General features: G+C 38.2%; 1 protein-coding gene across 2 annotated transcripts in view; it reads left to right on the forward strand.

Moving 5' to 3' along the window:
- The window catches only part of ASCC1 (activating signal cointegrator 1 complex subunit 1), an 84,611-nt gene that overhangs the window by 20,063 nt on the left and 40,575 nt on the right, over positions 1-23,973 (forward strand). For both annotated transcript variants that reach the window (XM_060112308.1, XM_060112300.1), the window contains exons 6-7: positions 15,827-15,963; positions 22,034-22,153. In XM_060112308.1, the coding sequence (XP_059968291.1) occupies positions 15,827-15,963; positions 22,034-22,153 (257 nt within the window). The remainder of the gene's footprint in view (positions 1-15,826; positions 15,964-22,033; positions 22,154-23,973) is intronic.

The following is a 23,973-nucleotide window of genomic DNA, read 5'->3' on the forward strand; positions in this document are numbered from 1 at the left end:
AGTTTGTATATGCTAATCCCGAACTCCTAATTTATTTCTCCCCAATCACCTTTTCCCTTTGGTAATCATAAATTTGTTTTCTGTGTCTGTGAGTTTGTTTGTTTTATAAATAAGTTCATTTGTATCACATTTTAGATTCAATATGTAAGTGATATCATATGATATTTGTCTTTCTCTTTCTGACTTACTTCACTTAGTATGGCTAGGACCTCCAATATAGTGTTGAATAGAAGTGGTGAGAAGGGACATTCTTTCCTTGTTCTTGATCATCATAGGGGGAAAGTATTCAATCTTTTATCATTAAGTTTAATGTAAGCTGTAGGTTTTTTACAGATGCCCTTTATCTGGTTGAGGAAATTCCATTCTGTTCCTAGTTTGCTGAGAATTTAAAAAAATCGCAACTGGGTATTAAACTTTGTTAATCTTTTTTGAATATTTATGAGATTTATATATTTTCCTTCCACCTTTTGCTTGTCTGTAAAGCTTTTGATTTCTCCATCGAATCTGAATGAGATCCTTGCTGGGTAGAGTAATCTTGGTTCAAGGTTCTTCCCTTTCATCACTGTAAGTATATCATGCCACTCCCTTCTGGCTTGTAGAGTTTCTGCTGAGAAATCAGCTGTTAACCTTATGGGAGTTCCCTTGTATGTTATTTGTCGTTTTTCCCTTGCTGCTTTCAATAATTTTTCTTTGTCTTTAATTTTTTCCAATTTGATTACTATGTGTCTCAGTGTGTTTCTTCTTGGGTTTATCCTGTATGGGACTCTCTGTGTTTCCTGGACTTGGGTGGCTGTTTCCTTTCCCATGTTAGGGAAGCTTTCCACTATAATCTCTTCACATATTTCCTCTGGTCCTTTCTCTTTCTCTTCTCCTTCTGGGACCCCTATAATGTGAATGTTGTTGCATTTAATGTTGTCCCAGAGGTCTCTTAGGCTGTCTTCATTTCTTTTCATTCTTTTTTCTTTCTTCTGTTCCACAGCAGTGAATTCCACCATTCTGTCTTCCAGGTCACTTTTCCGTTGTTCTGCCTCAGTTATTCTGCTATTGATTCCTTCTAGTATAGTTTTCATTTCAGTTATTGTATTGTTCATCTCTGTTTGTTTGTTCTTTAATTCTTCTAGGTCTTTGTTAAACATTTCTTGCATCTTCTCGATCTTTGCCTCCATTCTTTTTCAGAGGTCCTGGATCATCTTCACTATCGTTATTCTGAATTCTTTTTCTGGAAGCTTGCCTATCTCCACTTCATTTAGTTGTTTTTCTGGGGTTTTATCTTGTTCCTTCATCTGGTACATAGCCCTCTGCCTTTTCATCTTGTCTGTCTTTTTGTGAATGTGGTTTTTGTTCCACAGCCTGCAGGATTGTAGTTCTTCTTGCTTCTGCTGTCTGCCCTCTATTGATGGATTTTTTACCTGCTTATGGGTCACATTTTTCTCCTTCTTGTGTATCTGTTAATTTTTTATTGGGTGGTGAACATTGTGAATTTACTCTGTTGAGAGCAAATTTTGTTTTTTCTCTTTAGAGAGTCTGAAACTTGGTTCTGGAATATAGCTACCTGTGGATCAGCATAATCATTCCAAAGCTTGTATTTAAGCCTCTTAAGGGCAGATCTGGAGTATTCCTTTCTCTAGGGCTAGTTTAGCTTCACTCCTAAGGTGTGTCCCTCCTGGAATCTCTATTCAGTGCTCTATGTATTCAAGAGTGGTGTCTCCACTCTGGCTGGTGGGAACTTGAATGTTACCATGCTGGTTGAGCTTTGGGTATTGTTGGGCTTACAGCTCCCCAGTAGTTGTTTTTCATCTGGTCTTGTGGATTTCACCCTGTGCATGTGCAGATTGTCCTTCAGCCAAAGTCTCAAAGAGAGTTTTATGCCGATTTCTGGAGTCTTTTTTTTTTGGCTTCCTCCTCTTCAGTGCTTGCTCCTACAAATTTTACTTGCCTTTGCATTCCCAAATTCCAGAATTGAATTGAATTGTCCCCTCAGTTCATTGGGATCATTGGGCTCTGTCTGGGTTCCCCACTCTGTGCCCCTATGTGGAAATTGTCTCCATTCAGAAAGCCAAGATGGGGCTCAGTCTGTCTAGCACCATCTGTTATCCAGTGTCTGAAAACATTTGTTTTATGTGTTTTACCTAGTTTTCTAGTTATTGATGGCAGGAGGCAAGTCCTGTAGGAGTTAATTCTTCATGGGCAAAAGGAGACAAACATTTTAAAATTAGGATATAATTCATATAACATAGGTGCACAGTTCGGTGGTTTTTAGTATATTCACTACATTATGCAACCATTGCCACCATCTAATTCTAGAATATTTCCATCACCCTGTAAAAGATAGCTCATACTCATTAAGCTGTCACTTCCCATTGCCTCCTTTTCCCAGCCCCTAACAACCACTAATCTACTTTCTGTCTCTGTGGATTTGCCTATTCTGAATATTCCATATAAATGGAATCATACAATATGTGGCCTTTTGTCTCTGGGCATCTTTCACTTACAATGTTTTTAAGGTTTATCCATGTTTTATCATGTAACGCTACTTCATTTTCTTTTTATGGTCAAGTACTATTCCATTGTATGGCTCTACCACATTTTGTTTATGCATTCGTCACTTGATGAATGTTTGTGTAGTTTCTACTTTTGGGCTTTTATGAATAATGCTGCTATCCATACATGTTTTCTTATAATAATTTGTAATATTGTAAACAAGGCTGAGTTTACCATTATTTTTATTTACTTAATTGACCTTGATCTGATAAAAAATAGCCGTTGTGTTGTGCTAGACAGTGTTCTGAGTGCCTCGTATGCTTATTTTGTTTAATCTTCAGTCCATCCCTATGAGGTAGATACTGATTTTCCATTTTACTGATTAAGAAAGTGAAGTTTAGAGAGGATAATTTTCCCAAGGTACCACAGGGTACCACAGCTAGTGGGTGCCACCATGCTAAGTCAGATAGATGATACAAAGTTGTGTAGGACCTAGTAATGGCTGTAATTTATACAATCCAATAGAACAAATGGCTGAAATTAGTCCTGGGAGTCACTCTGGGAAATTATTTGAACAGAAAAAAAAAAAAAACAGACTGTTTAGGGACTTCCCTGGTGGTCCAGTGGTTAAGACTCGGCGCTGCCAGTGCAGGGGGCACAGGTTCAATGCCTGGTCGAGGAACTAGGATCCCACATGCTGCATGACATGGCCAAAAATACCCACCAAAAAACAACCCTACCAAAAAATAACTGTTTAAATTGAAGATCTTTTGATGGTTGCTTGTCTGTTAACCACTTGTACCAATCTTTCAGCAGGTATTTTCCTTGGGACTAGCCTTGAGTAGAATTGGGTAGTAATTTGTACAGTATTTGAGTATTCAAAAAAGAGCAGCAGAGCCTTCTCAGTTGTGCTTGGGTTTTTCAACTCCAAATCATATTCTGTTCCCTAGTAGTTAAAAGATATCATGTGGATATGATATTATTTAAGAAGGACTTCCGTTCATTAGGGATATCCATCTTCACTCCTGTATTAGGACTGAAGGAGGTGAGATTGTTTATCTTTTAAGAATTCATTAATATTATTAATTTTTTTTCTTTCTTTGAGAAGGTAAATTTATCCTCCTTTGCAGCTTATGTCAAATAAAAGAAGTCCTTTTGGGATCTCTGAGGTGAAAAGTAATATTGGAAAAGGAATTTATTAGATTACATTTGTACCCTACTCAATTAGTTTTCTATTGCTGTGTAATAAATTACCACAATCTTAGCAGCTTAAAACAACACCCATTTATCATCTCACAGTATTGTAGTAGTTCTGTAGATTAGAAGACCTGGTGGCCTCGAGGGGGTTCTCTGCTTTGGGTCTCACAAGGCCAAAATCGAGGTATTGGCCAGACCAGTCTCTTATCTGGAGGCCCTGGAGGAGAATCCACTTCCAAGTTCATTCACATTGTTGGCCGAATTCAGTTCCTTGTGGCTGTAGGTCTGAAGTCCCTGTTTCCTTGACATGTGGCCCTTCTCACTTCTGTCAAATCCTGCTTGTGCTTTGAGTCTCTGACTTCACCACCAGCCAGAGAAAACTCTGCTTTTTAAAGAGCTCATGTGTATAGGTCAGGCTTACTGGGATAATCTGCCTGTATTAAGGTCAGCTGTGCCGTATAACTTAGCATAATCGCAGCCGTGATATCACATTCACAGGTTCCACCCACAGTCAAAGGAGAGGGGATTATATGAGGTTAAGGGTCTTTGAGGGTCATTCTTAGAATTCTGCCTACCGTAGCTATTAATGTTCATTTTAAAACATTGTTGTGAGGGTCACATTTTTGATACAGCTGACTTTTCTACTCCCAGCTCTCATCCTATCCTTCTCTCACCCTTCCTTGAACTCTCTTCTTCCTTTAAAATAGTGGGCCCCTTTTCTCTCTTTATTTGGTAGCATGCTTGTCCTTGACCTCATCCTTGACTCTCTAAGGAAACCCTGGATTTACCTTTTAGAATAACATTTCCTGAAATCACTTTTCTTTGTGCTGATCAATTATATAAGAAATGTTTGACTACAGACATCATCATCATCATCCTTGTGCTTCAGCTCCCTAAGCCTGAGTATTTAATGTAGAATTTAGCTGCTCACAGACACCAGCGAGGTGTTTTTCATCTATGTGATCTGCAGATGAACTGCACCTTATTTTTTCACTCTTTCCTCTCTTGCATTAAGATTCAAAGATGTCTCACTGTCTGCAAGTTCAAGAAGTGTGTTAAAACCCTGTATATCTCTCAATCTATCTATAGCTAGTAATGCTAATATAATTCCATTTATCTCACAGCAGGGTCCAGTAGAAAATCACATCAGTAATGAAAAATAGTAATTCAAAACTGTGTTTGGTGGAGCATTCTGAAGGCTTGTAGATCTGTCTGAAGCAACAGGGGATTTCTCAGGCTGCCTGGAGACCCTGAACAGGTTATAGAACAAAAACTACATCATTCTGCTCATACTGTGGTGTGAAGGCTGACACTGGGCAGAAATGGCTAATGGATTTGGGGTCCATCCCTCTCCCCAAGTTAGGATTATTTTCTGCCATTTAGTATTATTCACTGAAGAAGAAAATTTATATATAAAAGCTTTAGTGGATAATTTAGGATTTTTCATGTGTAAGGGGAGTTGTAGGATTTGTAATTATCTTGTGAACTAATTTAGAATGAAGACGGATACAGGCATACCTTGGAGATATTGCGCATTTGGTTCCAGACCACTGCAATAAAGTGAATATTGCAATAAAGTGAGACATATGAATTTTTTGGTTTCCCAGTGCATATGAAAGTTATGTTTACACTTTACTGTAGTCTATTAAGTGTGCAATAGTATTGTGTCTAAAAAATGTATATACCTTAATTAAAAATAATGCTGTTGGAAAAATGGCAGCAATAGACTTGCTCCACTCAGAGTTGCCACAAAACTTCAATTTGTAAAAAACGTAATATCTGCGAAGCACAGTAAAGCGAAGCACAATTAAACAAGGTGTGCCTGTAGTTGTCTTTGGCTGTAATAAAAGTTGTGAACTCCTGAGTTCTAATGTTAGGTGAGAAAGTAAGAAAAGGAGATGTTACAAGATTCATATAGTGTACCATTTGGATGGAGATGATTGTTGTGAATAAGTGTTTATCTTTTATTCATTCATTCACTATTTTTTAAATGTCTACCATTGTCCAGGCTATATATTTTGTGCTAACAATGGACTCTACCCTATGGATCCCATACTCTACTGGAGGGAAATAGTGTTCTTATAGAAATAGTTACAGTACTGTGAGTTAAGTGCTATTAGAGGGAGTGCAGTGGGTGCACAGAGGAGAGATTCTCCAGTGGTTGGAAAAGGCTTATTAAGGGAGGTGACACTTGAATTGAGTCTTGAAAGAAGAACAAGAGTTCTGGCAAAGGGGGATGAGCATTCTGGGTAGAGGAACTGGCACTTGCAAGGTATGGAGGTGTTCTAGTCTGCTCTGTTCAGGTAAGAGTTAGGCGTTTGTTAAGTCTGCAACCTGGAAAGTGAGTAGGTTAGGGAAGAGGTAGGAGTCAAGAGTGGAAAGGTGAATGGTATCCAGGTTGTGAAAGGTCATGTGTGGATTAAGGATTTTGAATGTATCTTATAGTCAGGAACCGGCAAAGATTTTAAGTAGGTACTAATGTGATTAACTTAGCATTGTAGAAAAATGCCTCTGAAGGCAGTGTGGAGGATGGATTGAGAGTTAAGGAGTGGGGTACGAGAGGCAGCTACCAGTTAGAGACTATTGATACCGTCTATTAAAAAAAAGACTAAGGGCTTCCCTGGTGGTGCAGTGGTTAAGAATCCGCCTGCCAATGCAGGGGACATGGGTTCGATCCCTGGTCTGGGAAGGTCCCACATGCCGTGGAGCAACTAAGCCCGTGTGCCACAACTAATGAGCCTGCGCTTCTAAAGCCCGCGAGCCACAACTACTGAGACCACATGCTGCAACTACTGAAGCCCGTGCTCCTAGAGCCCATGCTCTGCAGCAAGAGAAGCCACCTCAGTGAGAAGCCCGTGCACTGCAACAAAGAGTAGCCCCCGCCCGCCACAACTAGAGAAAGCCCGTGCACAGCAACAAAGACCCAATGCAGCCAAAAATAAATAAAAATAAAATAAATTAAAAAAAAAAAGACAAAGGCCTGTGGCATATTCAGGAGGGGATATGTTCCAGAGATATTTTAGAGGTATCTCTAAAGTGGGGATAATAATGGTACCTACCTTTAGTGTTGATATGAAGAGTAAATGAGTTAATAAATTTAAGGTGTTTCGAGCAGAGCAAGGTGCATAGTTAGTATTGTGTTTGCTCTTGTTGTAATAATAGCACGGATTACCGTATAGGAGATGAGGGTAAGTGTAGCATCAAGAAGGAGCTGAGGGTCTGACTTGAATAGAAGGTGTACCATTAACTCATCACTAATGTTTAAGTGATCATTGTCTGCCTTTGGGAATAAATGTAGGTTGGTAGATGGATTGCCAGCTAGTGCTTACAAGTAACTTATAGAGGAATAGTTAAGTTTTTAGAAAAGTATGTTTAACTATTCATTGTGCTTATCAACATAAGAGAGATGTATCCTTTAGTTAAGGGGAGATGCTTTTTGCTCCTTTTCAGGTAGGTAAGGATATTTAGACCATGCGTGAGAACATTCATTTTTTCTGGTCACTGTAAAAGCTGATCCTTGAATATTTGTCCTTTGTTTTTAAGAACCTCTCCACTTTCCTGTAATTACGTCTGGATAGAATTTATAAGATAGAAGAGTCAAAACCCTGTTTTCTGAAGCTTATTCAGCGTAACAATTATTTGATTAATAACCTACAGAGACGCTCAAATCAAAGTCAGCATTTGTGAACAGTCTTAAAGAATAGAAATGACTCAGCAGAGCCTAATTAGCTCTTGAGGGTGCTTTAAAAGGAAGAGTAAAGATGGCATTTGTTTAGAGTGTGGCGTATTCATATAAAAAGCAAGAAGGGGGAAAGCCTGTATTTATTCCATATTACTATGTGCCAGAGGCTTCAGAACAACCCTGAGAAGGAAATGTGTGTTTTAGAGATGATGAAATTGAGTTTCAGAGCAGTGAGTAACTCACCTCAAGTAATACTATGGATAGGTAGCAGAAATAGAATTTGAAACCAGGCCTATCTGGTTGCAAAGCCAAATGCTCTTTTCACCAGTCTGATATGAATAACTTTTCTATGTGAATGAGGTATATATCACCCACCCAGGAGTGATTGTCTGGGATTTGGCCATAAGAAAGAAAGAAAATATAATGAGCATAGGGGAAGGCTTCCGTACTTATTTCCTCTTTTTCCTTGCATAGGATATCAGGAAGTGAATTGGTAGACCCCTCACAAATACCTGTTTCGTACTTATTTATAGGTTTTGTGAGAGCATGTAAAAAATCTGTAGGACCTTTGAGTTAGAGGTAAACTGGGCCATCTCCCTCATCTTACAGAGAAGGAAACCAAGGTCTAAAGAAGTGAGATGGTTTGCCTTGATCATAGCTGGTTTATAGCAGAGCTGGAATTAGAACCCTAAACTCTATTCCAGGTTAGAAGCCTTTTGTACCTAAATCCCAAACCTTTGTTATGCCTGGAATTCCTGGAAGATGATATATGTGAATATAATTTGAGGATTACTTTTTTTGTTTCTGGCTCTCAGCACGTACTGTCGAGGCCAAGTGCTGTAAATTATATATGTTCTGGGTGCTACACATTTGGATCAGATTCATAGGCATTCTTTTCTTAACTCTCGTGTAATGGAGCATGACCTTTGGGATCTGAGTCTGAAGAGAGGCTTCACTTCTGCCAGCTGATAGCTCTGGCAGATGTACCTGTGTTATATCCCAACTGTGTGGACAGAATGGTTTGAGTTCTTACTGGGGCTTTAAGGGAAAAAAAGTGGGTTAATCCATACTTCTCTCTACTGGCCTTTTCCCCAAGCATGACATTTTTAGATTTCACTATTCCTTGTTAATTGTTCATTCTGAGAGCACTGCCAGCAATTCTGCCCCCGTGGACCCCGAGAGCTGGATTAAAAGTGAAATCAGTGAAGGCACTGTGATCATGTGGTGACTGCTGATAAATCATGGAGCTGCAGTTTGAATGAGAGGGTTAAGGTCTTGCACCTAGGACTGCTGAGTTAGAACTCGACTTTGAACTCTGAACTGGGGTTTAGGCCTGCACATAAGCTTTCTGTGGAGGTAGCTTTTGCATGCATTTTTCCTTAGATGAGGTCTTATTTAACAAATAAAGAAATTTAGGCTCATAGATGTGACTTAGCCATAAAGAACCCAACCCCCCAATCTAGATAGAACCACCCTAGGAAATTCCTGTTACTTCACCCTTTGCTTCTGCTTGCTGGGTGGAAGGTCACCACTTAGAATTTTCAGGCGCCAGCCTGGGTGGCCAACCTAACGAAGTAAAATAGTTCCGGCTCCGAGTAATGGTGAACTTGGAGCAGGGCCCAGTGTAATTAAACCCCTGGAGAAAAGAATTTGTTGTTGGCCTGTATTCATTTCAGTGAAGAAGCTTGCGGGTAGAAATATGATATATTCCAAGCAAAGAAAAATAGTGGCTCTAGAGATCTATGTCATTGCCTTGAAGATTGTTTGGTTCCACATTAAATTTAGATAGTTCAGTAAGAGAAAAGCTTTTCTTGGTAGATGGCATTCCTAGGCAGGGTAAAATTTAGGGTGTTTCTCCATTTATTAAAAGACTGTCCAGTAGGGTTTCATGTGCATTATATAATCTACAATACAGTTAAAGCCTGTTTGAACTGTTATGACTCAGAATCCCCCCAAAGACTTCAGTTTATGTTGCCTTTAGGTATCCAATGTGTTCCTTTCCTTGCTCTTTTGTGTTCTCTCTGTTTTGTTTCCCAGTATTTACTATTTTTGTGGCCAGGGAACTCAAGTTGACTGAAGTGGTAGGCTCCCAAAGAAAAAGGTAAGGGAAGAAAAGTTCTAGAGCTTCTTTTTTCTAGGTAGTAAAATAATAAATTTATGTTGGTTTAAACCACTAAGTTTGTGGTAATTTGTCGTAGTAACAGTAGGATACTAATAATTTTAAACTCACAAGAAAGTTATAAGACTAAGGATAGTACTCTACTCAGATTCACTTGTTAATATTTTACTTTGTTTTATCATTCTCTCTTTCTCATTTTTCATTCTTTCTGAACTACTTTAAAGTGCATTGCATATGTCATGACCCTTTACCCCTAACGCCTCAATATATATTTCCTGAGAATTAGAATTTTTTTACGTAATAACCATGTACATCTTCCCATGTTTGAGTCATTTTTATCTTTGTGAAGTGTCTCTTGTCTTTTGTCTATTGCTCAGTAGCATTTTTAGTCATTTTCCTTTGATTTTTAAAAGCTCTTTATATATTAGAGATATTAACCCTTTATCTGTGATATATGTTGCAAGTATTTTCTTCTAGTGTCTTGTTTGTCTTTTAACTTTGCTTATATTTTTTACCATGTAAAAGTTTTCTCTTTTTAAGTAATCAAATTTATTGGTCTTATTGCATCTGGATTTCTAGTCTTAGTTTGACAGCCTTTTTCTACATCCAGGTTAAAGAGGAATTTACCCATCTTGTTTTCTTGTATAGTTTGTTTTTTTACATTTCAGTCTTTAATTTGGAGTTTATTCTTCTGTCTGGTGTAATGAATGAATATAATTTTATTCTTTTTCCAAATGGCTGTCCAGTTGCCCCAGTATCATTTATTAACAAAAATCATATTTGCCTCAGTGGTTTGAGATAACAGCTTTGCCATCCACAAAGATTTCTGTGTGTACATGGTGTTTTTAACATTATATGTTGAAAGACCTTTGGGAAGTCATCAAATACAAAAGGTCAAATAAGAGTTGATCAGAGGTCAAGTAAACTATTCCATGAGGATAGCTCTCAGCGGGTTGAGTTATAGGTGAAAACTTGTTTCAGGATTGCTAAAATGCTCTTAAAAAGAAAAGGCATACACATTTTTATATTTAACAGCTTTATTGAGGTACAGTTTACATACCAAAAAACCCACCCATTTCAAGTGTACAGTTCAATCATTTTTAGTAAATTTACGGAGTTGTGCAATCATAACCATAATCTAACTGTATTTCTAGAACATTTCTGTCACTCCAGAAATGTTCCTTATGCCTATTTACAGTCCCAGCCCTAACCCCAGGCAACCATCTGGCTTTCAGTCTCTACAGATCTGCCTCTTCTAAATATTTCACATAAATGGAATCATATAACATGTAGTTTTTGCATCTGGCTTCTTTTACGTATTTATTGTTTTTGTAGTTTATTCATATTATTACATGTGTATGTTGCCCAGTAGTATTTCGTTGTATGACTGTACTAAATTTTGTTTATCCCTTCACCAGTTGATAGACATTTGGATTACTTCCACTTTTCAGTCCTTATAAATAATACTGCTGTGACATGCACTTACAAGTTTTTATGTGGACCTACATCTTCATTTCTCTTGAGTAGAGTCCTAGGAATGAAACGTCTGGGTTGTACTGAAAATTCACGTTTAACTTCTTGAGGAACTGCCAAACTGTTTTCCAAAGGGGCTGCACCATTTTACATTCCTTCCAGCAATGTATTCAGCAGTTCAGTTTCTCCATATCCTCACCAGTGCTTGTTATTGTCTGTCTTTTTGATTATAGTCATTCTAGTGAGTATGAAGTGATGTCTCATTTTGGTGTTGATTTGCATTTCCTAAAAGACTAATGATGTTCAACATCTTTTCATATGTTTATTAGCCATTAGTGTATCTTCTTTGGTGAAATGTCTATTCAGATACTTCTGCTCATTTTTAAATTGGATTGTGTATCATTTTATTATTGAATTTAAAAAAATTTTTAAATGTTTATATTTATCAGATATATGATTTGCAAATATTTTTCTCCCAAATAATTTTTTCTCTGTGGCTTGTCTTCTCACTTTCCTAATGTATCTTTTGAAGCACAAGTTTTTAACTTTGATCAAGTTCAGTTAATCCTTTTTTTCTTCTTTATGGGTTATGCTTATGCTTTTGATGCTCGTATCTCAGAAAAGACAAGGGTTAAAATTACTTTTCATGGAATTATATTTGTCTTGTTTTCAGGACTAGTCTGATGATCAGACTATTGTGTGAGTTTTATTGAAATGTATAATGCCTTGCCTCTGGGTGATGGCCTCGTTGTTCCAGAGTCCTTTGGGCAACTATTACTAGAGAGGCATAGTAATATTGATCAAAAGTGTAGGCTTTGGGGCCTGACTACCTGGGTTTGAATTTTAACTTCATCCCTTCCTAACAGTGTTACTTTGGGAAAGTGGCTTTATTTCTCTGTGCCTCAGTTTCCTCATCTGTAAAATGGGGATAATACTATTGGGTTGGCCAAAAAGTTCATTTGGTTTTTTCCGTAAGATCTTATGGAAAAACTTTTTGGCCAACCCAATACTTTGCTCATAGGGTGTTTGTGTATATAAAGTTCATAAGAAATGCCTGGGGCAGAGTAAGGCTCAAGAAATATTAGCTCTTATTATTAAGGGAGCAATTCTCAACTGTAGTTTGGGATGGGGTTGTGCATATTGGAATCATTTGGGGGGCTTTGCATGCCTTTCTAAAGTGACAGATTCTGCCAAGAATTACAGCAGCTGGGATGATAAGCATTGCACTTAGCCTTCCTTGACACATTTAAAGTTGATTGTTCCTTAAAATCACTTTCATTAAATGAGGCAGTTTGGGTTGATGTGTAGAATTATAAAACTCTTAATCAGATGTAAAAATAGCTCAAGCTCCATTAACACTTAGAAAATGAATAATCTATTAATTCCTCTTGCCAAGGCAAAAATCAGGCAGTCTTAGGCAAACCAAGAGCAGGATATAAGCTATCTGCATTTGATAAATACGTTTTTCTGCCTTTGGGATGGTTTATTAGTCCAGGGATCAGATTATGGGATAAGAACTTGTAATTCAGAGATAGAAGAATTCCTGCTTTGCTCCTGTTGGAGGATAAGATTCACAACTTTTTTTTTCTTGTCTTCATTTGCAAAATGAGTTTAATGAAATTTGAGACCTAATTATCTTCAAAAGGGGTTCATGATCTGATATGGGACTACTATCAGAATATATAAAGAATCCTTATAACTCAACAATAAAAAGACAGAAAATGGGCCAAGGATTTAAATAGACATTTCTCCAAAGGGGATGTACAAGTGTCCAACAGAGACATGAAAAGATGTTCAGCATCATTGGTCAATAGTGAGAAGCAAATCAAAACCACAATGTGATACCACTTTACACCTACTAGGATGACTATAGTAAAATTTAAAAAGGAAAATATTAAGTGTCGGTGAAAGTGTAGAGAAATAGGAACCCTCGTACATTGCTGCTTGGAATGTAAAATGGTTCAGTTCCAGTGGAAAACAGTTTGGTGGTTCCTCAGTAAGTTAAACATAGAGTCATCATAGGACCCAGCAATTCCACGCCTTAGTATATATCCAAAAGAGTTGAAAACATATGTCAACATGGAAACTTGTACACAGATGTTTTTTGGGTTTTTTTGCGGTACATGGGCCTCTCACTGCTGTGGCCTCTCCCGTTGCGGAGCACAGGCTCTGGACGCGCAGGCTCAGCAGCCATGGCTCACGGGCCTAGCTGCTCCGCGGCATGTGGGATCCTCCCAGACCAGGGCACGTACCCGTGTCCCCTGCATCGGCAGGCGGACTCCCAACCACTGCACCACCAGGGAAGCCCCACAGATGTTTTTTAAAGCTGCATTATTAATAATAGCCAAAAGATGGAATCAATCCAAATGACCATCAAGGGATAAATGGATAAACAAACTGTATTATATGCATACAGTGGAATATTATTGAGCCACGAAAAAGGATGAAATACTGACATATGCTGCAACTTGAATGAAGTTTGAAAACATGCTAAGTGAAAGAAGCCAGACACAAAGGTCATATATGGTATGATTCCTTTTATTTGCCATATCCATTATAGGCAAATCCGAAGAGACAGAAAGCAAACTAGAGGTTACCAGGGGATGAGCAATGGGAAATAGGGAGTGATTATTTAATAAGTATTAAGTGTTTTTATGGGGTGCTGAAAAAGTTTTCAAACTAAAGAGAGATGGTGGTTGTACAACATTGTGAATACACTAAATACCATTAAATTTTGTACACTCTAAAATGGTTAATTGTGTGCTAAGTGAATTTCTTGTCAGTTTAAAAGTGGGGGAGACAGAAGTTTTAAAGTGCAAGGAATGATTATGCTAGAAAAGGATGACCATATTTGATGTGGCAACTCCAGTGTCTGGATACCTCTCCAAATTCATTTTTCACTCATCTTTGCTTGGGACAGTTTATTCTTTTTTTAATAAGTTAGTTACTTTCTTTCTTTCTCTCTCTTTCTCTTTCTCTCTCTCTCTCTCTCTCTCTCTCTCTCTTTCTGCATTGCTGCACGCGGGCTTTGTCTAGTTGTGGCGAGAGGGGGCTACTCTTCGTTGAGGTGCTCTGGCTTCTCATTGTGGTGGCTTCTCATTGCGTAGCACAGGTTCTAGGTGCGTGGGCTCTAGAGGGCAGGCTAAGTAGTTGTGGTGCACAAGCTTAGTTGCTCCGCAGCATGTGGGATCTTCCTGGACCAGGGCTCGAACCCGTGTCTCCTGCATTGGCAGGCGGATTCTCAACCACTGTGCCACCAGGGAAGCCTGGGGCAGTTTGTTCTTACACAAAATATTTTACCTGAAAATACTGCAGAGTCTACTAAGATAGAAACTGTTTTTTATAAAGAGTATATTATCTTTGGGGAAGCCCATAAGAGGCCCAGTTGCTCTGGAACTAATAAAGCTGATGAGGAACAAAAGCTATTCTTAAAACCTGTAATTATGTAGCATTCTGTTTTTCCTGGGCATAACATTTTGTCAGGCTACCAGTTCATTTTTTAAAAAAATATTTCTTTATTGAAGTGAAATTCGCCTAACATAAAATTAACCATTTTAAAATGAATGATTCAGTGGCCTTTTGTGCATTAGCAGTGTTGTGTAACTACCAACTCTGTATCATTCCAAATGTTTTCATCACCCCAAAAGGGAATCCCATACCCATGAAGCACATCCTTGCCAGCACTTGTTTTCCACTTTTTTGATTATAGGCAGCCTGATTGGTGTGAAATGGCACCTCACTGTGGCTTTGATTTGCATTTCTCTTAATGACTGAAGAAGTTGAACATCTTCATGTGCTTGTTGGCCATTTGTATTTCTTATTTGGAGAAATATCTACTCAAGTCCTTTTTCTTTTTCTTTTTAAAAATTAATTAATTATTTAATTAATTTTTGGCTGCGTTGGGTCTTCGTTGATGGGTCTACGTTGCTGCATGCAAGCTTTCTCTAGTTGTGGCGAGCGGGGGCTTCTCTTCGTTGTGGTGCATGGGCTTCTCATTGCGGTAGCTTCTCTTGTTTTGGAGCTCGGGCTCTAGGCATTCAGGCTTCAGTAGTTGTGGCATGTGGGCTCAGTAGCTGTGGCTTGCGGGCTCTAGAGCACAGGCTCAGTAGTTGTGGCGCATGGGCTTAGTTGCTCTGTGACATGTGGGATCTTCCCGGACCAGGGCTTGAACCCATGTCCCCTGCATTGGCAGGCGGATTCTTAACCACTGTGCCACCAGAGGAGTCCCTTTTTCTTTCTTTAAATCGAGTTGTCTTTTAGTTGTTGAGCTTTGTACGTGCTCTTTATATATTATGGATACTATATGACCCTTGTCAGATATATGGTTTGCAAATATCCCATTCTGTAGGTTGTCTTTTTCACTTTATTTTTTTTTAACTTTTTACTTTATATTGTAGTATAGTTGATTAACAGTGTTGTGATGGTGTCTTTTTCACTTTCTTGGTAGTCCTTTGATACACAAAAGTTTTAAAGTTTGAAGTCTAATTTATCTGATTTTTCTCTTGTTACCATACTATTGGTATCATATCTAAGAATCGATTGCCAAATCCAAGGTCATGGAGATTTTCCTCTCTTTTTCTTCTAAGAGTTTTATGATTTTATGGTTTTAGCTCTTATATCATTGATCCATTTTGACATAGGTTTTGTATGTAGTATACGGTATGGGTTCACATCATTCTCTTGCATGTAGATATTCAGTTGTCCCAAAATCATTTGTTGAAGAGACTCTTCTTTCCCCATTAAATTGTCCTGGCAGCCTGGTTGAAAATCAGTTGGTCATGGATATGTGGGTTTAATTTCTCTGCACTCAATTCTGTTCCTACCATGTACTTTTGTATGGGCTGAGTTTCTTGTTTTTCTCCCTTTGATAATAGGATCACGGGGTTGATAGCACCATTTTCCAGAATCCTAAAAAGCTTCACCTAACTATTGGGATGTTGGTGCTTTTGAGTGAGCAAGAGATCCAGCAGACGTGTGAGATGCTACAGCAGTGTAAAGAGGAATTCATTGAGTGAGTAATCCACAGGAGTGGGGAAGGGTGGTCACCCTGTACTGGCTTCTTTCTGGTATCACAGACTTGTTTTTGGACTAGGGAGCTGGGTGACATGGGAACAAAATTTGTTGACTCACCCGTCTGTAATACTTAACATTGGATTATTGTCTAAAAGGTTTAAAATGGATTTAAAGCATATATTTACAGATTTGTGTGGAAAGGCTCTACCTTAAATTTTACCAGTTCAGTTGGCAAATTTTGTTCTTTAACAGGGACATCCCATTATTTTCTCAAAAAGGAGATTCTCTTCATTATCTATAGAAGAGTGTAGGCTACTGTATTAGCTTTCTGTGCTGCTGTAACACATTACTACAACCTTGGTGGCTTAAAACAACACAAATTTATAATCTTACATTCTGTGGGGCAGAAATCTGATAGGGGTTTCACTGGGCTAAAATCAAGTTACTGGCAGGGTTGTGTTCCTTTCTGGAGGCTCTAGGGAAGAATCTATTTCCTTGTCTTTAAAGTCCTGATTTAGAGGCCACCCACAGTACTTGGCTAGTAGCCTCCTTCCTCCATCTTCAGAACTAACAATGTTGCATCTGTTTGACCCTCAGTCTGTTACATCTCTCTCTCTCTGGCCACAGCAGGGACAGGTTCTCTGCTTTTAAGGATGTGTGTGATTTAATTGAGCCCACCCAGATAATCCAGAGTAATCTCCCCACCTTAAACTCTTTGGCCTTAATCACATCTGTAAAACCCTCTTTGCCATGTAAGGTAGTATATTTACAAATTCCAAAGAGTAGAACATGGGCATCTTTGGAGGGCCGTTATTGTGCTTACCATAGTAACTCAAACATTATAACATGATTCCATAGGAGAGTCTTCACTGTATTTCAGAAATGCAGTCTTTAATTTTCTTTTTTTAAATAAAGGTAGTTTTGTTTGAGTCAGTAAGGATACCAAAAACTGTCCAAGCAGTCGGTTTTGGCTCAGGGAAAACATTGCTGTTCTGACGGCAGAGTTGTTATTCTTTTTACTGTAAGATTTTAATTTGCATATACATCTGACCTAACAGCTCTGTTTCAAAGGATCATCTCTTCTGAGCCCCCCTTCCTTTGCTCCTTTTACTTAAGATTGAAGCAAAACAAGAGGAACTTGAAAATTAACCCACTTGAATAGTTTTATTTTTATTCAATTGTAAAATACAAGTCCTATACTATTCTGACATGGCCTTGTAGAAGTGGGTTACCTGGTTCATTGGGTAAAACAAGGTAAAAGGATTTAAATTTTTTCTCGAGTTATGTTGTATATGAAACTGTAATACAAAGACTTATTTGTGGGCCAGTTCTCTTTTTTCCATTAATTGTTTTGAAGACAAAATATTTTTCTTGAGCAAAATCATAAGCTGATCGTGTTTGCAGCTGCCTATTCTTTCTGAATTTCAAACAGCAAAGAACACTTCTTTGTCTTGTTCTTTGCATAGTGATGGGCAACTGTTTTCTATCTTACCTAAAATTCAAAATAATTTGGTGTTTGTAATTAGATATTTACAGTTTTCCTTGCATAAAATAAAATTTTATGCTTTACCTTACAAAGCAGAGCAATTTTACCTTGTTTAAAAATCACTTCTGATACTTTAACTTCCCAGATTACTTTTTGCTAAACAAAACTGAAAGCAGCTGCATTTTTTGACTGCCATTAGGATAATCCTGCTAACAAAAAAATTAAAGGCGGATAAAATATTTGTTCAGAGAAGTATTTGGTTTTTTACCTTATGAAAATCAGGTCACAGGATTTTAATCACTGAAGCCTTATCCTGAGCTATGTGAGGATTAAGTTGAGTTCCTCCCTTTTATGTCTCTTGGTATCTTTTGTGACTAAATGCCAAATCTGAACCCTTTAAGCGTGTCAGAGTTGGTGTGCATAGGGAATGAAGAGCAGCCTTAATAGTTCCTAAGAATTTTTGACATGACAGGATGAAAACAGTAATTGTAGTTTTTCAAATTCAGCAAAGCTTTTGAAATAGGACACGTTACCCTGCCAAAAATCTGCAATGCAGGCAAAAATTTTTTTAAGTTGCTCTTTTCAAAAATCTGGAAAGGTTTGAAACCAGCAAGTAAAGCAGGCCTCCCCAGCCTTCTTCTCTCATCTCCCTCTGTTATACACACTTGTTTTAAAAGTATGTAGTGCAGGGCTTTCCTGGTGGCTCAGTGGTTAAGAGTCCGCCTGCCGATGCAGGGGACACGGGTTCGTGCCCCGGTCTGGGAAGATCCCACGTGCCGTGGAGCAGCTGGGCCCCTGAGCCGTGGCTGCTGAGCCTGCGCGTCCGGAGCCTGTGCTCTGCAACGGGAGAGGCCACAACAGTGAGAGGCCCGCGTACCGCAAAAAAAAAAGTATATAGTGCAAAATTAATCTACTTGATTGGCTAGGGGGGTGAGAATCAGAATTGGTTGTTTGTATTGTCCAGAAGTGCCTTATTTTCCTAAAAGGAAGAAAGGTCTCCTAAAAAAACAAAAAAAGGATACTTATAATAAAGCCCTGGTGTAAAATGTATTACCTAACTCCTTTTTCTTCCTTATTCTTGATCTTCCATCTCAGTCTTTGTACTTGGTATGCTTAGAAAAAAATGTCAATAAATAATTGCATTTCTAACCTGAACCTTTTATGATGTAAAGATTGCAAATTAAAATATAAAGGTGGAAAACATTGGAAATGAATAGTCTACTATATAACATGCTGTAGCTTAATTTAATGGCTTTTTAAATTGAGGTATTAAATGTGGCTATATTGGCATTTAATTAAAATTGTGGTGATACATAGATATTTTAAAGAAATGGGTAGTTGAATGTTCATTTTAAATTTGGGGGTGGTATTTGAGTTTAAGGTATGTCACCTGACCAGAAATAGAACTTTGATTTCAATTCTTAGGCTAAAGGCTCATGTAGCTGTGTAGATTTCAAATGAATTATTCACAATGTTCAGTATGTGCTGAAGCATTAAATGTGTCCCTTGTGACTTTTCTTTGTGATATGTCGAACACAAACAGTGCCATGTCTCTGAGTATATAGTCTGACAAATGTGCAGCTCTTCTTTAGCTCCGGTAACACTCTACTCATACCTAAGTGTTCCCAGTAGGCCTGAAGTAAAACCAAATAAGAAGTTAAAAAGGGACAAGAATGAGGAGAGAAGAAGAGGAAAAATACCCATGGACACATGTCTCTAATTATTGCCTCATATGTCTCTCCATTGAAGAGTGTGCTCAGTGGTATCCCAGGTGGAATAGTTTGGTCACCAAGACAAAGAGCATTTATCAGGCAAACCATTGGATTCTCTCCCGCTCTTTAATTCTCCCTCTTGATAAATCCTAGGGATAGGTTGAAAGAGTTTGTTTCTACTTGTAAGGCAGACGTTGAATTTGTTTCATTGTTTTGTTTTTGGTGCCGCATCTAATTCCAGTGGTTTGAGGTAGTTTAGAGTGAGGACATATATACAAAAGAAATGTTAAAGTCAGACAGATTAGAAACCATAAAGATGGAATGGGAAGAAAATTCTGTCTAAAAACTGAGGTGAGATAATAATTGTACTAGAACTTTAACATTTAGTGGTGTTTTCAAGCATCAGTATACTTGAACTATGGGAATTCTTGGCAGTCCAGTGGTTAGGACTTGGCGCTTTCACTGCCAGGGCCCTAGGTTTGATCCCTGGTGGGGGAACTAAGATCCCTCAAGCCGTGCAATGTGGCCCCAAAACACACACACACACACACACACACACACACACACACACACACACACACACACACACACACTCACACACACACACACACACACACACACACACACTCCAGAAAGGAAAACACCAATTATTATAGTTCTTATCTGATAAAAAGGAACATAATTTTTCAGGAGAGAATCCTTTTCTGGTTCTCAACCCAAGAAAAAGTTGTATAAATCTTAACATAAAGAACCCAGATGATGATGAGCTGTGTCTTCAACAGGAGTTTGGCAGAAGATATAAAAACATTGTTCACGTTGCTCTTTCTTGTATTGACCCCTGGAAATTGAGGGTGTAACATTAAATATAACCCAGTAAAAACATTTTAGTGGGAAACTAAACCAGTGGTATGGTGCTTTCTGGTGATCTAACTATGCAAGGTTAGAGCTGAAAAAACATAGAGGAATGTATATTTAGTATTAAAATTTTTTTTTTCCAAAAGTTTTGTTCACTGCCCTTTGATAGGATTTAATGGCAGTCTTTCATATTGAATTCTTTGGCTATAACTAGAAATGGAGATACCCTGTATTGGCTGGCTACTTATCTGTCTATCTATCTATCTATCTATTTATTTATTTCTGCATTGCGTCTTTGTTGCTGCGCGCAGGCTTTCTTTAGTTGCGGCAAGCGGGGGCTGTTCTTGGTTGCAGTGCACGGACTTCTTATTGCGGTGGCTTCTCTTGTTGCAGAGCACAGGCTCTAGGCGCACGGGCTTCAGTAGTTGTGGCACATGGGCTCAGTAGTTGTGGCACATGGGCTTAGTTGCTCCGTGGCATGTGGGATCTTCCTGGAACAGGGCTTGAACCCGTGTCGCCTGCATTGGCAGGCGGATTCTTAACCACTGCGCCACCAGGGAAGTTTGTATTGTTGATTGAAGCTAAAGACTTCAATCAGATAATAATTCAGAGCTTGACTTGTGTTTTGGAATATCCCACTTATTGGAGGTGGTTATAGGGATACTTATGATCAAGGTCGTAATTTTTCTCATTCAAGTACCTGTCTAAAATAGTTGAGTTATTTAGTTTCTTAAAAAATTCTGGTCCTGTGCAGTAATAATGGCCTTGGTGTTTTAAGGGAATCTTTTACCATTAGGATTCCTAGGCTATAAAAGGATCTCCCTGGGCCTCAATTAAATATCAAGAAAACTTTTTTGTTTTGCCTTATTTGGAATTATTTTTTGATTAATCCTAACAGTCTGTTGTCTTTGAGCCAGTACCACATTTTATTCAATGACAATATAGGTGTGTGTCCACATTCTCAAAATTGTTCAGGACATCTTCTCCCTTTATAGTGGTACATCCAATCAATGTTTATCAGAGATTTATGGAGTACCCATTTTATATAAGGCACTGTCCGAGGTGCTGGGGATATAGGAGTAGAAAAGATGGATAGGGTCCCTGGCCTCATGGGGCTTGGAGAAGACTGTTTGGTGAGCTGATTTTTAGCTGGGTTTCAGGTTGGCCCAGCAAGGCCTTTACTAGTTGAAGCATAAGTCTATTTAAGGGGCCTGGGAAGAAAGCAGGATGGTGGATTTTACTTAACATAAAAGGAATACATGTTAGCTTTAGAAAAGCTAAAAATTGCAGATAAACAGGAATTCCCTGGCTGTCCAATCATTAGGACTCCATGCTTTCACCACCAAGGGCACGGTTTCTGTCCCTTGTTGGGGAACTAAGATCCCGCAAGGCGAGCAGTGCGTCCAAAAAAAAAAAAATTGCAGATAAACAAGATATAACTTGTAATATTACCTGAAGAGAATTACTATTAATACTTTGGGGCATGTACTCACACGCTTTTTTGTTTGCATATATGTATTTTTTTCTTTGAGGTTTAATTTACTTACAGTAAAATGCACAGATGTTAAGTGAAGTTGATGAATTTTTATAAATATTGCCAAATTGCTCTTAAAGATGTGATACTAGTTTGCACCTTCACTGTTGTTATATGAGTAAAATACTGTCTGCAATTTGTATAAATAATAAGGTAAAACCAGAGAGATGGGCAACGTAGTAAATGTCTTCGTCAATCAGAACTGTCATCACTTGGCCTTTTCTGAGACATTTCTTAGACATGCTAATAAACTGGTATTGGGATAGATATAGTGTGACTTTGGAAATACTTGTGGTTCTAGTTTGTGTTCATTAAACATGTATCAATTTTGAAATTAGAAGGACTGTTAACTCATGTTAGTTAAAAAAACCCTCAACAACTTCATTTTTGTAATATTTGACTATATTAACCATGTTTCAAAATATAATAGCCCTCTTAACTTAAAACAGTTATAAAAAATCTAATGTTTTTTCCTTTGCAGTGACATTTCTGGGGGCAAACCCCTGGAAGTAGAGATGGCAGGGATAGAATACATGAATGATGATCCTGGCATGGTGGATGTTCTTTACGCCAAAGTCCGTATGAAAGATGGCTCCAACAGGTATGTTTCTGGAATACTTCTTGGTTTTAACTGAGAGGTGCCTAGAAGAATCCCTGGAAGTTCAGGTAGTTTTGATTTCTTTTCTTTGAGGTCTTATTATTGTAAGGAGTGTGTAAATTCTTACTTTTTCTGAAATAGTAAGTTAATATCTTGCAAGAGGAATTTGTTGTAGGAAAAAGCATCAGACTTTTAGTTTGATGATTATTGAATTACTTGGATGGTAGATATTGATAGTAGCGATCTAGTTTTTATGGAACTCAGTGCTTCCTTCATGTTTTCCAGGATAATAGGAGGCAGGAAGGATGGCATATTAGGATGGTAGTTTCAAAAGTGACATAATGCAGACCTAGTGAATTGGTTACCAGGGCAAAATAGGGATGATAACTATACAAACTTCATAGGATTATTAGGATTAAATTAATATACATAAAATGCTTAGATGGGTGCTTGGCACATACTGACATCATCAAAACATACATACATACATCATCAAAACATACATTAAAAATGTTTGCTATTTTTAATTTTTGCTATTACCACACCTCGATCCCTACTTGGAATTCTCAGTCTGCAACCCAGGCTATTTCTGAGGCTCGCCTAGGCATCCAGAGCCCCTTGCAATATCAGTACCAGTTATTAGTCTGTGCAAGGCCTTTGGTGAGCGGAGGAGCCCAGCTTGAATTGGAAGTTTGTCTTTGTGTGGTCTTTTTATTAGGGCAGGGTAGAACGGAACTCACACTGAACAAAAAACCCTCTCGGGAAAATCTGTGTCTCTAGGCAGGCCCCCAAATTGATTTGCTTTCCTAGAGGATCTCTTGGAAGGTTTCTCTTATCTCAATTTGAATTGATGATCTCAGTTATCTTCTATCTCAATTCCAATGGAAGTGAATTTTGAGTGTAAGGGAGGAAAAAAAAAATGGTATAGAATCAGTTTTTGTGTGTGTGATGTATGTCAATTATATCTCAATAAAACTGGAGAAAAAAAGTGTCTTAATATCATTACTGGTGGAATTCCCTGGTGGTCCAGTGGTTAGGACTCCGCACTTTCACTGCCATGGGCCCAGGTTCAATCCCTGGTCGAGGAACTAAGATCCTGCAAGCCATTTGGTGCAGCCTAAAAAACAAACAAACAAAAAAACAAGTTTTGTAAGGTCCCCTCCCCAAATCGCAGTGTCTAAGGGACTTGTACACCTCTTATTTAATTCAATATTAAAACTATTTGAATGCCTCCTTTGTGCAAGGTATTTTGAAAGACCATGTAAATTGATACAGAAATGAGTAAGACATGGCCCTATTTTTAAGGCACATTCAGTCATTTGTGTTTCTTTATGTGAAGAGACACTGCTCAATGCAGAGGCATGGAGAAGAGGCCATGTTATAATAAAAACACAGTCAACTTTCTTTGTATGATTTCATATATTTTAGATGAAAGATTCCCTTAAAATGCTTGACTTTGAAGTGCCTGACCTTTAAAAGAATGGAACCACTTAGATCAAATTTTTCCTCTGGAAACAGAGCTGGGACAGTGTAGCTACACTTATTGATAGATCCTTGGATTTTGTAAAACCTGACTGTGTAGGGAATTTGCATTCAAATTACTTAGTAGTCAGCTGTTGCTAAGACTTAAGCATTGAACACAGTGGCTATTCTTTCTGTTTCTTACTGTCACAGGCCTCCACCCTTGCCACTTTAGAAGAATAGAGTCCTCACATTATACTGAGAACATGAAGCCAAGTCAACTTCCTTCCTTTTTCCCTCACAGTCTACCTGTTTTCATCACACCCACCCCACTCAATTTCACTCTCTTTCTGAAGAATTGC

This window comes from Mesoplodon densirostris, chromosome 1 (assembly GCF_025265405.1).
Source record: "Mesoplodon densirostris isolate mMesDen1 chromosome 1, mMesDen1 primary haplotype, whole genome shotgun sequence".
Classification (NCBI taxonomy): domain Eukaryota; kingdom Metazoa; phylum Chordata; class Mammalia; order Artiodactyla; family Ziphiidae; genus Mesoplodon; species Mesoplodon densirostris.